The following is a 12,800-nucleotide window of genomic DNA, read 5'->3' on the forward strand; positions in this document are numbered from 1 at the left end:
CTTAGTACGCTGTAGTGCAATGACGAGAGGAAATCCGTCCGCGTGCCCCCAAAAGTCACAGCCCTCGCTTGAAAATCTTTGTTCACAATGGATGCTGCTGTCTGCTTTGGAAGAAGGAAGTAATTAGCACAGTCTTTCAGAGTAGCATTACCCTTTACCAGCTTGTAAAAGACAGATTTTCTTACCCACATCAAAGATTCTTGATGTTGTGTCACATCCAGTGTAGGCATGTAGAAAAAGTAATTGGGAACATAATTCTTCACCCATCACCATTTTTAGCTCGTTCATATGATACACTTTGTCAGCATTTTCCTTGTCGGAACGGAAATATAGATCTTTGTCTGCTTGTTGCGCATAATGAAGAAGCAGGACCAACAGATCTGTGTCTTCTCCAATCAACGTTGTCGAGTGTGACACTGCATTAAGAACAGTAGCCTTCACAATCGGAACATCAGCATCCCCTGGAGCATTGATCACTTCACAGCCTTTAGACTACCCCGAAGTGTTTTACTGATCAAGATCATTTTTTCGTTTGTGTATGTTCATGTACATTAACGTCATCCTCGCCACAACACCATTCACAATATTGCTCAGGGTTTGATCCTGAGAAAAAGGTGCATAACCAGCCAGTGATGTCTTCTGCGCTTTATTGGCAAAGCGGAGTTGCATGATTTCAATCCTAGTCTTCTTTATGATGTTGAGTTGTGATATGTTGTGCCTTGGAATCATACGGTTTGCTTTCTGACTCGGTGTCAAGGCAGCAACCATTCCCATGCCGTGGAAAGTCCCCTTCCCATCCAGGGTGATAATATTATGATCAATATTGTCAGCTGCAAATAACATTGTACTTTCGAGTAGGTCTATGTTCTCTAGAACAATGGCTTCTGACGCTACACAATCAGCTGCATTCTTTTCAAACTTCAGGACTTCTGCGTAAGAAGAACAATATCCCATATTGTGTAAACTGTAAAGTATCAACAAGAAATCTCGACCTGTACAAATGATGTCCTTGAACAGCAAGACCAATTTGCAATGGTGCAATCACCGCTCGTGGTCTGACAGCTTGGCTAATACTTGCAACCTTTTGCTTTGTGTCTTTTCCTACAACTAAGGAACTCAACAGTGTTCGCAAAGTTTCAGGCAAGTGGGCTACATTAGAGCAGGACCGAGATTGAGTGTCGGTTGCGTAGCCGAGTGGTGAGAACGCCTGCGCGACGTTCGAAAGGACGTGGGTTTGATACCGCTCCAGAGCACGCGGCTGTATCTCGGCACAGACACTTAATGGCAAGCCAAAATAAGGGGAGCAGCTGACTCGAAGACTAGGCCTAAATGTCACTTCGCTGCTCCCTGTCGTCTGTTAGAGGCTATCGCATCTGTGATCGCAGTGTTACTGTAGGCTATGTTATGTATCGCAATGGGCGCAAATAAAACACGATTATTATTATTGAGTGCGTCTGTGCTTGGATAGTGATCATTAACAGATGCAACACGATTTTTGATAAGTCTTGCTGCAGTTTTAATTATTTCTCTCTTTTGTGACTCTTCATCATCCTCATGCCTTGTTTTTAGGTAGCCTAATGAGATCGAAGGATTTCGGATGTCTTCTCTCTCATCGTGACAATGCAATGAAGGCCCTGACCTTCAGCTATATAAATAGATTCACCGCAATGTTTCTATAATTGGGTCTTCACATATTTTAATCCACAAGGAAGGCAATCATCATTTGCTAAAAACTCCTTCATTTTAGATTTGAGGTCTGATATCGTTAACTGTTCTTCATCATTCTGTTCATGATGGGAACACATCTTTAGAAATACCTGGTCCTGTTCCTCACCCTTCGGTCGACCAGATTTTCGACGTTTTGCCTCAGGTACTCTACCACATTGCAAGGGTACGTTAAATCCATATATAAAATTAACACTACAAGAATGATGGTACTGTATAAACAGTTTGCAGCATGCAAATCGCTACCGTAATATTCAATACGACTTTTCACGACGCATGACCAATCGTCAGAACGTCTCTCACAATACTCTAATATAGTCCTTGCAAAAACATCTGTTTTAACAAAACTAAAGCCAGGTCTGTCCGTGAGCTCGAGTCCCACAAAACAAACAATGAGTCTTACTGCCGAAATTTCCATCAAGAATTCAAACACTTCGTTTCCTCGTGACGCAGGACCCACTTTCCTCTCTGTTCTTCCTTAGCTGTATATCGATTGGGTTGGTAGCCTATAACTTTTACAACAGTCTATGACTCTATGTGTACTTTACGACCAGCTGTCGCAACAGTGTTGTCCCCTCTATTAGTACTAGCAGCATTAATCCCATCAGCACCTTTTTGACTAAGTATACTGGAGGCTTCAGAAGCTTGAATTTCCTTGTCACAGATCGTAATTTCTTTGCAGGCATTTTCCCTGAACCCTTTTTCCGTGTATCCGTAAACTTCCTCCGGCAATCACGGTGGACCAAAACTTTGCCAATGTGAAATAATTGCAGTATGCAGTATGAAATTTACTTTTAAATGAGCACCAACACTAACAATAATTTCATAAAAATTGAATAATTCACTATTTGTACATCCGCCATTTTGAAAAAAATGGCGGAATTTCGAAAATAGCGGATAACTTTTTTTCACCAAAAAATTTTCACGGGGATTTTTTTTTGGTCATTGTACACAATGAACAGAACCAATGTTCAAAATTTCAGCTTTACACCAATTAAGTCAAGGTAAAACCCTTCAACGACTGGACTATTAATGTGACGTATCAATTTATTCCGAATGGATTTACCATCCTTGAGAGGTATGTTGGAACCAGCCGTGATAAACATGTTCTTAATGGGTTGAATAATATTTTCAATTTCCTTTATCTCATTAAAATTCCCGACACATCTCTCTTTCAAAAGATTTAAGTAATTAAAAACATCTCTTAGTGTAGGCAGTTCAGCCAGTGGAAGTGGCTTAGATGGTCCGACAATATGACAAACTTTCTATCTTGTACTTCTTGGAGTTCTCGGCATTTCCGTTTATACAGTTTTGTAGGTATTATTTCATGTGGAATTACTTAATAATTAGATATTAATAAATCTGAAAAATACAAAATTAAGATTAGTGAATAGTGATGTTCTACGATCATTAAAGCAGTAGCCTAGATTTTCGACAAAAATTTAATGTTAATACTACTGCAATAAATAATAAAATGTAATCTCTGCAGCTACAACTATCTTCAGTAATTCTATAACTGTCTTATAAAATAAGTATAAGACCACAGCAAACGCATTTCGCTTGAAAAATACAGATTGAACATAAATTCAAAATTTTGCGTTTTTTGCAATTTTCGGAAAAAATTCAATGTTTAATACTACTACAATAAACAATAAAATGCAATCTCTGCAGCTCTAACTTACTTCAGCAAGTCCATAACTGTCTAAAAAATAAGTATAAGGCCACAGCAAATAAATTTCACTTGAAAAATATAGATTGAACATAATCTAAAATTTCGCATTTTTACCCAATTTTGCAATTTTTGGCAAAAATTAAACGCGATTTCCTCATCCCAAACCATTGTTCAAATGAGCTGAAATTTTGTATACAACAATTTTAGGTGTCTATCTATCAAAATCCGTATGAGGCAGGTGGATATCAAAAAAAAGTGATTTCGTGACCCGCCCTAGTAAGTAGCCTACTGCTAGAAAATCTGCTAAATTTGTTCATTTTTGAAGGGTTTTATTGTAGTTCGAATAATGCTGAGTCACCGAGTTATTTTGTTGTCCAGAAGCAATGAATGGTACAGCAACAAAACTTTTCTCCCAAAGTTAATATTAAAGTAACTTAAAACAATTAACCCAATGGTGTAATATCATTTCATATGTTTGTGGTACAACCACGCGAACTGCCGAACTCTCAACCAAAAGTCCAACATAAAGCAACATATGAAACTTTAGCAGACCACGCATTCATTTCATGAAACAAATTATTGATATGGTTCACAAAGAATTGTTGATTTCATTTCACATAAACCTTTTACTAAACTTGAGATACAACTTTGAGCAAGAAAAAAACGAGATAAGATCAAAGGAATATGTGGTAAATTGTTAACGATTTTCACATTTCGGTAAAAAAACAAAACAATAAACGCCTAGAAGTTTCCTAAAATTTTGGATGGGCGGGACACACTACAATAATTTCAAACTAAAAAATGATACCAACTGCATCTGCACTAGATTTAAAAAGTCCAGGCACGGTACGAGTTCATCAATATCTGCATTATTTTTTACATCCTGTGCTGATAGATTTGTATTTGTTTCACTGGCTGGTGGCTCGAAGTATCTTCACCACGTAATATCATCAGTGCAGAGTTTGTGACATTTTGTAAACGACCAACTCTTGAATTCAGCAACCAGTTGAGCGAAAGCAAGGAAAACTTCGGCAAAAATTAACATTAGTTGATTTTTAATTGTGCAATTTTAGCGAAAGCACCTAATTACAATAAAAATTGAAAAATAATAATACTGTACTACAAAAAAGCACAAACAAGCAAAATGCAAATTGTTACAAAACATGTTGATAACCAATGTAATATAGCATGATTTATACTGCCTTGATTACATTCAAAATATTGGTTTGACAGAAAAGATGAAGAGGTTTAAAAATAGGTTATTACAGTTACGTGTGACGTTCATACTGCTTTGAAAGTCTACAATGTCTACATCAAATTTCAATGTTGCGAAAAGTGAAACATCCACGAGATACGAAAAGCTTCTTGCACAATTTAAAAGCATCGTTTCCTAATCATGATGTACGTAATTGGAACATCCTAAGAAAATATAGGTTAAAAATCTCAAATAGCATCTTTTGGGAGTTAGACCAGTTTAGTTTTATTCATGCAGACAGTCGAGTATGGAAAAGCAGTACCAGAGCGACTTGTTGGGAGTGGTGGACAATAATGAACAACTAGCAAACCTGTTTATCACCTCATTTAAGAAAGGTTCCTGTTGCTAGGTAAAAAGATAATTCTAAAACGGTTTAGAAAGTTTTTTTTTAGCGTTTCGCTTAAATCAAAATAAGCTTATTAGGACTGTTTTAACTTTTCTATCACGTTCAACGTATTGCAGTTGATGTTGATTTGTTGTGGCAACTCTCCGTGCGGAGAAAATTGGGATATTAATCAAAAATACTTCAAAGGTTTAAGTGTCCAACCAAAATACACCCCATGATAATATTTAACGCTTCACAGCAACTCATCAGTGAAGGGTGCTGTGTAGAGTGGTTTTGATCAACAAGTACATCGCTGAACGCTCACCACACCAGCAAGCAAATATGTGACCAGTACAGCGCAGTACTGAGGCCCACAAAGAGCAAACACCTCTATCTGCAACATTATTCCGCAGTACTGTCGGCAATACCAAAACATAAACAGTAAACACCATACTAATGACACATGTGTAGAGTAGAATCAAAATGACAAAAATGTCGTTAAAGTTTTGATTCAGTGCATTGCAACAGAAAGCCATGATATCAGCACCAACATCACACCGGTCAAAGCGAAGAGCTTCTGCTTTTTAAAGTTGTGGTTGCAGTTCGCAACGAAATCAATTTCTTGACATTAAACATTCTAAACAAACAATTTCACAACAAAAACAAACTTCACACCTCAAACAAAACCTTCAAATGATATACAGTATATTCGATTCTAAAGTCTTATTTCATTATGCTTTCGAAGTTGTGCGAAATCGTAGAAAAACAAATGAGGCAAGGAACAAGAATGTTTAGAATTTTCTCAAGAAAAGATCAAAAAAGCACACACTATTTATCTTCAACGGCACCAAACAATGTTACCAATGCACCATACAGACGGCATTGTACCACTGTGTTACTTAGAACATGTGCAGGAAAGGATTTTTTTCTTCAGAATTTAAGAACACGGTATGTTTCTACTATTTTGCACAAAAATTCGCTTTTACTTTTCTCAACCTTCGGTTAACCTTACAGCCTCGTCATGTCTTCTGTCCGCATCACTAAACTCTTGATCTTCTTCATCATCCGAATCTTCTTCATAATCTTCTTCTCCAGGAAGTACAGGATTGTTGGGAGGTTGATCTTGAACATATTTTTCATCGTCCTCCATTGCAAGTTTTTTGCCATCTTCATCATAATTGTCATCTTCATAATCCTGCAATAGAAGTGAGTAATATTACAGTCACAACAGAAATGTGAAAAACGCTACCTGACAGTACTGTAATCATTTTACAGTATAAAAACTTGCAATGTGCAAGTACAGGAATGCTGCTTCACAAGTCCAACCGTTTACGATACTTCTTTCAACAGAGCTTGGACTTAGTATACTATATTTTCTCGTTTGGTCAAGTAAATCTTTATATGTTTACATACTCTAGGGCTTGTACAATGTACGTACAGCCTGGTATGAAAACCGCTTGAAAGACTTCTGAATCAATGACATATTATGTTGTAAGCACTAGAGTTTTTTTCTAAGTGATTTTTGCTATATCTATGAGGTCTCGTTTATATCGTGGGCTTGTCATCATAATCAGGTTCACCCACTTGGGAAACAAATCACGATATTTGGTATCAAAAAGTGAAAAGTAATGCAAGTGATTGCCTGAAAATCGTCTTGTGACGAACTGGTGTAACCTCACCTAAAAACGAGGTAACTTAAATGCTATTGGCAATGACATTGCAACAACACAATAAAATATCTTCTGACAGATGTCTATTTGAATAAGCTTAACTGAAGATGATCTAGCTGCTAACTGATCGAAATCGATTTTTAGCCGTTTATGATTAAACTGACTTGTGGGAAAATAAATTCGTTTGTATGATTTTGCAACATAATGTTCTTGTCTTAAAACGAGAACTGTCAAATTCCCAGTTTGAAAAACAAAATGTTTGAGCCAGTGCAACTGATAAATAAGTTATGGTTAATCATTATCGCTACGTTCCGCGAATCACTAATTTTAAAGAAAGAATCACCTCTTCTTCATAATTTTCAACATCTTTATTCGACTTTGGTCCAGGAACTCCAAACACTGGTCTTTCCTCCTCTTCAGCATCTCCTCCATCAGGATGTTGCAACATCTTATTGTTTTCGTCTTTGGTCTCATCTGAACACAAAAAATGATGCGGTATTGTTTAAAATTTTGTAAAGCAAAACAAAACTAAATGATGTAAATAAATACGTACATGTCTTCACCACACAATCTACGTTTGCTATGTCAGGTGTACTTTTTCACTGTCGGGACAAACATGGGTGTCTTTGTTCTTGGGTTTGAGGCCACCAGAGGTCATGTTGTTATATCCAGGTGCAGCAGCCGATGGATTGTGTGTTCATCGAACGTTGATAGGTCTACATGTCTATCCTTGGGTCGGTCATAGGACATTGGTAGAGAATGTGGTATGCAGTCTGAAAATCTGAGCCACATGCACATTGCACAAGATGGTAAGTCGGCGAGGCCCAATTGGAACATGTTGCTATTGAAACGGCCCACCCCAGTTCGCAAGCGATTGAGCTTCACCCATTCCTTCCGAAGTAGTTCCGCATTGATATTGGGAAAGACCGTGAATTGAACCGGTCTTGCGACTTCTTTACATTCACTATTTCAAACTTAGGAAATCTGAAGTTGGAGTTGAAGGTTGCCGTAGCATGATGGGAAAAAGGGCGTCGAGATTTCAAGCGCTGGGGCTTTTATAAGTGCGGTTTTAGGACCATCTGGTTGAGAAGGTGGTCATACCTTGACATAGCATGTAAATCCAGCCTATGTACGTGATTTTCCCTACGGAGTCTTGCTAACATGAGTGTTAAAGTGCTGACACAACCAAAATCAGTTTCTCCGAGCAAACTTAGTTTTCTTTGTCGTGTGAGCCTCTGGGACCGAAGGTCTATTCTTTTACCACCCCAGATTCACAATGTTCCCGGACTAAGCTGGAAGGCTACTAAAGAGCAGCCAATCTTTTGCTGCATTATCCAAGACACACACAGACCTTCCCCTCCATGTGGCTTGAAGATGGTACAATCGTTGATAATGCGGTCTGTTCCTCAGCACCACATTCACAAGTGGCTCCCCGTACCCAATCCTGTGAGTAACATTTGCTTTCAACCAGATGAGAAACGAAACTGGCCCGTTTCGGCTAGTTCCTATTCAGCTACAGTTTTGAATTGTATTTTGTATTTTATTCCGCAATATCGTTTCTTTTGCATTCCGACAAAGAAAAATAAATTGAAATGAAATTTAGCGCAAAATGTTTGAACTATTAAATTAAAATGTTTGCTCACATGAACTTGACATGTATCCTACGTCACCGCCTGTATGCAAACTTAGAATATATTAGAATCATCAACTATTACAAAATTCTAAATCCAACGACGCCTTCTGTTTATTTAGAGAATGTTGTATTTTATTCCACAATATCGTTTCTTTTATAGTTGAAATTATCGAAGCTTTAGATGAATGGGTTTAGACCTAACCACTGAGATCTTAAATCATATTTATGACACCGGAAACATCCCTAGTGATATGGTACGTTCCATATTCATAACTTTACCAAAGAAAACCGGAGCAACAGAATGCTCACTCCACAGAACAATTAGCCTTGTGGATCATCTAACAAAGATCTTACTCCGAATGACGATGAGATTGAGACCAAAACTAAAATCGGAAATTTCAACAGCACAGTTTGGATTTGTTCCAGACAAAGGGACCACAAAAGGAATTTTTACATTAAAAATGATCAGAGAGATGTATGTCCGATTCTTCTGTTTATTCTAAGAATTTTGTATTTTATTCCACAATATTGTTTCTTTTACATTCTTGCATTTTATCGAGTGTTTACCTTTGAGTGCCTTCCCAGACGGCAAAATCCGTCATTTTTACACTGATTCAACGTCGGCAGACGTCTCATTTGATAGTGACGTTGTGCTGTTACTTATTACTAAGGCCATTTTTTTTACCTAAAAAATTGAAAAATATGACTTTATCTTTTGAAATATATGATAATAGCCGAATCGGACTAGCCGAATCGGACTGTAGCCGAATAGTAGCAGACCCTGTCAATCAAAAGCTTCCACACGGACGACACAGCTGCAGGGGGAAATGGATAAACTTCAGTTTTAATTTTCTTAGAGAAGTAATTGTGAAGACACACATCTGATCGAATTTACAATTCATTGAGAAATTGTGATTAAAGTAAGAATTAAATTCAGTCAAGAGAATTTCATCACAGGTAAATACGATTTTAGCTGTTGTGAATTTTAAATGGTTTGGAGATTAATTTGTTGTAACTTCACATGCAATGAAGGTGGTGGTGTATACAAACAATAGGTCTTTTTGAAGTGTCTTTGCGATCATTTATTATTGAAAATTTTCTTGCAGCAATGGTGCTTTCGGGGAGCGAAGATTTTGGGTTTAACAAGGTTATGCTTTTTTAGAATGTATTTGCATGAAGGTTTCAGAAGGGAGGGGCTACATAGTAAAATCTTTTTTGTCAAGCAATCCTTTTTGACTGGTTTGGCAAATGGCTTTTACGCAGGTTGTTTGATAAATAATCGCACGTAACTCCAACTATTTGCATTCTACAACATTGAAATTTTTCTGGTAGCACGCAGTTGAAGTATATAAAGACAGAGTGAAAATTGACCAAATTCATTGACCAACCTTTCACAGAAAGGAGTATGTTTGATCAAGAAATTGTAGATGCTGATCACTATCTACCTGATTCGTCATAATTTTCATCCGTGGCGGCTTCATTGGCGTCGATGTCCTCTTCGTCCACCTCCTCATCATTGTCCTCTTCACTTGGATCGTCATCAGCTTCAGCAACTAGACAAATCAGAGATGTTAACAATGCATTCACAAAACTGACCAGACCACCCAGTCAGGTGCTTGGCAGGGTGGCGAAAAAAATTTGACGGCTTTGCAAAGATTTTCGACAGCAGACTTGGCCAACTAAATAATTCTAGTTGTCTAATTTAGAGGTGTGCAAACTTGCAACACTGCTGGGTCAAATACACATAACCAGCTTGGTTCGCGGGCCATAACTTAAAATATATGTTGTTCACTATGTTATGACGAATGTGCACGCAATAAATGACCACGCAGCTACCTCACGCCTAGCTAACCTAAATACATCCTGACAAAACACGAATTATGGGAACAGCAGCAATATGCTCAGAGGATGGATGTCCACTCCTTGTTCCATAGACACCTTAAATAGAAGGACTCGTAACTCGCAATCTCGGGTTTTTAAACTTGGGTCCCAAAATCTTAAGACTAGCACGCGTAATTTGCGCAAATTGCGCATACATAGGCCTAACTATGAATTACTGTAGGCTACTATGGCTAACTGTTGCTAAATCTATTGAAAATATCCACAACAATTGCAGTTAACGAGCAAGCAATGTTTGCCAATGAATTGCAGCACAAATAAATGGTTTGTGATGAAACAGTTGAATTAAGAAGTTGGTCAGCAGCGTAACGAAGTTTGAAACCGTCGAAAGCATGACAAAGAAATGTGAATTGCAACTAATTGCAACGCTTTTCACAAATTGCAACTGAGCACAATAAAGAACTCTCTTTCATGAAAGAGGCAAAAATGCATGTTGCACGCTGGCGTGATATTGAAGCACTCTACAATGAAGATCGTAAAACAGCATCCGTTTAACAAAGGTCACATACACAGCTGTGTAGTAGAGTGGAGTGAAAAAACCTTTTTATAAAATTTTTATTAGCTTGGGGTTGGAAAACTTGCCAATTAATACTAAAACTAATTGTACAAATTTAGAATGTAATCTGACGAGAGCTTGATCTGCCACCAGCCACTTGAAAATTTACCATTGGGCCATTCCGTGTCAATTCACACAGTCAAGAAATTCAACCTATTCAATTTTTCTTAAATTTTACTCACCTTTTCACTATCTTATATGATGAACACCTGCAAAATTTGAGTGAAATTTATTGAGAAACACGAGAGTTATAAAGCATTTAGTTTGGGGGGGTCTGCTGAGGGGGCACAATTTTTTTACTTTTGGCCATGTTTGAGGTCCTATTACAGCTTAAGTAAATTAGGTAAGAACCTAATTTTTTTACAGGTGATAGTACTTCTGCCAAATATTGAAAAAATAACATCGTTCATATTGTCACTTTAAAAGGTCAAAGGTCATAGACATCCAAATGTGGCCGTTTCCAGCTCTCGGTTAAAATTTTCCAAAATTTTAAAACCTTGCTAAGACCCTATTTTTGATTGGTTTTGGCTGAAATTTAGTAGAAATGTTGTTTACAGGATTCTCTATGACATTTCAGTGTAAATTTTTACTGGGGTCATGGGTAACCGGGATATTAAAAGGACCTCTTTTTTGCTTTTTGTCATTTTGACCCATGTTTCACATTAAATACCTCCCAACCCCTTTAATATTTTGTACTGAAATTTTCTCAGTTTATAGAGAATCCTGTAAACAACATTTCTACTAAATGTCAGCCAAAACCAATCAAAAATAGGGTCTTGGCAAGGTTAAGTTTGGAAAATTTTAACCGAGAGCTGGAAACGGCCACATTTGGATGTCTTTGGCCTTTGACCTTTTAGAGTGACAATGTGAACGATGTTATTTTTTCAATATTTGGCAGAAGTACTATCACCTATAAAAAAATTAGGTTCTTACCTAATTTACTTAAACAGTAATAGGACCTCAAACATGGCCAAAAGTAAAAAAATTGTGCCCCCTCAGCAGACCCCCTCAAACTAAATGCTTTATAACTCTCGTGTTTCTCAATAAATTTCACTCAAATTTTGCAGGTGTTCATCATATAAGATAGTGAAAAGGTGTGTAAAATTTAATTTAATTTAATTCTTGTTCCATTGACTTAAGTAAAAAAAACACCCATTTTTGCCAAAATTGTAATATTTTTGCGACTAATAAGCTTCAAAAGACCTTTCATTGATATTTTAGAACAAAACAAGTGTGAAAAATGGAATCCTTGCCCCCCAAAACCCTGTAAAAGACATCAAAAGCAAAGTTTTATGAATAATTTATACCACATTTTAGATGGACCCAAGTTTGGATTTGGGGCCCAAGTTCCAAATACCGAGCATAGCAAATACTAGTCCTTCTATTTAAGGTGTCTATGCCTTGTTCATAAACAGGACGCGAGTAGACTATTTAACCGCAAAACAGTAGCAGATTTTTTGCTAGGGGTTTCGGCGTGTGGACGACTTAAAATTAGGCTACATTTTGCGCTGCGTGCGAGCGAATGGAATTAGGTTTCCACAATTGTAATCAAAAGATGTAACTTCAAGGAATATAGGTAAAGATTCGTTTGCTTGATTTCACACTGGCTGAACTTGTCGGGTTGTCAAACAAAAATAATGTTTACTAAACGTTGTAAACTTAAGACATTGATGAAAATCGTGCAGGTCACATATTATTTAAAATCCGGACCTTTCCACGGCCGAAAAGTTCAAGCTCGTCCGCCACGGTTTGCGCACACTCTTAGTCTAATTACATCAATTAGAGCAAAATGTCGGTAATTCTAATCTAATTCGGCAAAAACTTGTTCACAGTAATTGTAGCTCTAGTCTGATCTTCGGGTTTTGCCAAAAATTCTAGTTTGTCCAACAGTATTTTTCAGCAAATGAAAGGAAACTGCGCTCATGTCAACCTCACACAAGAAAAATGCAACAAAACGATTAAGATCAATGTGACATACTGTCATTACATCCTTTAAGTAGCGAAGCCATTAAAAACTCCGTCAAATCACTTGCGTCACAACTTACAATACCTATGTGAGAGTTGC

At 37.3% G+C, this 12,800-nt stretch overlaps 1 protein-coding gene across 3 annotated transcripts in view; it reads right to left on the reverse strand.

Moving 5' to 3' along the window:
- Positions 1 to 1,774: 1,774 nt before the first annotated feature.
- Positions 1,775 to 12,800, reverse strand: part of LOC145765014 (uncharacterized) — a 62,056-nt gene continuing 51,030 nt past the window's right edge. For all 3 annotated transcript variants that reach the window (XM_082576746.1, XM_082576745.1, XM_082576747.1), the window contains exons 13-15: positions 9,726 to 9,833; positions 6,991 to 7,121; positions 1,775 to 6,172 (exon numbers count right to left, since the gene is read on the reverse strand). In XM_082576746.1, coding sequence (XP_082432872.1) covers positions 5,969 to 6,172; positions 6,991 to 7,121; positions 9,726 to 9,833 — 443 coding nt within the window. In that variant the 3' untranslated portion in view covers positions 1,775 to 5,968. The remainder of the gene's footprint in view (positions 6,173 to 6,990; positions 7,122 to 9,725; positions 9,834 to 12,800) is intronic.

The sequence above is a fragment of the Aplidium turbinatum genome, chromosome 2, assembly GCF_918807975.1.
Source record: "Aplidium turbinatum chromosome 2, kaAplTurb1.1, whole genome shotgun sequence".
NCBI classification, from domain to species: Eukaryota; Metazoa; Chordata; class Ascidiacea; order Aplousobranchia; family Polyclinidae; genus Aplidium; species Aplidium turbinatum.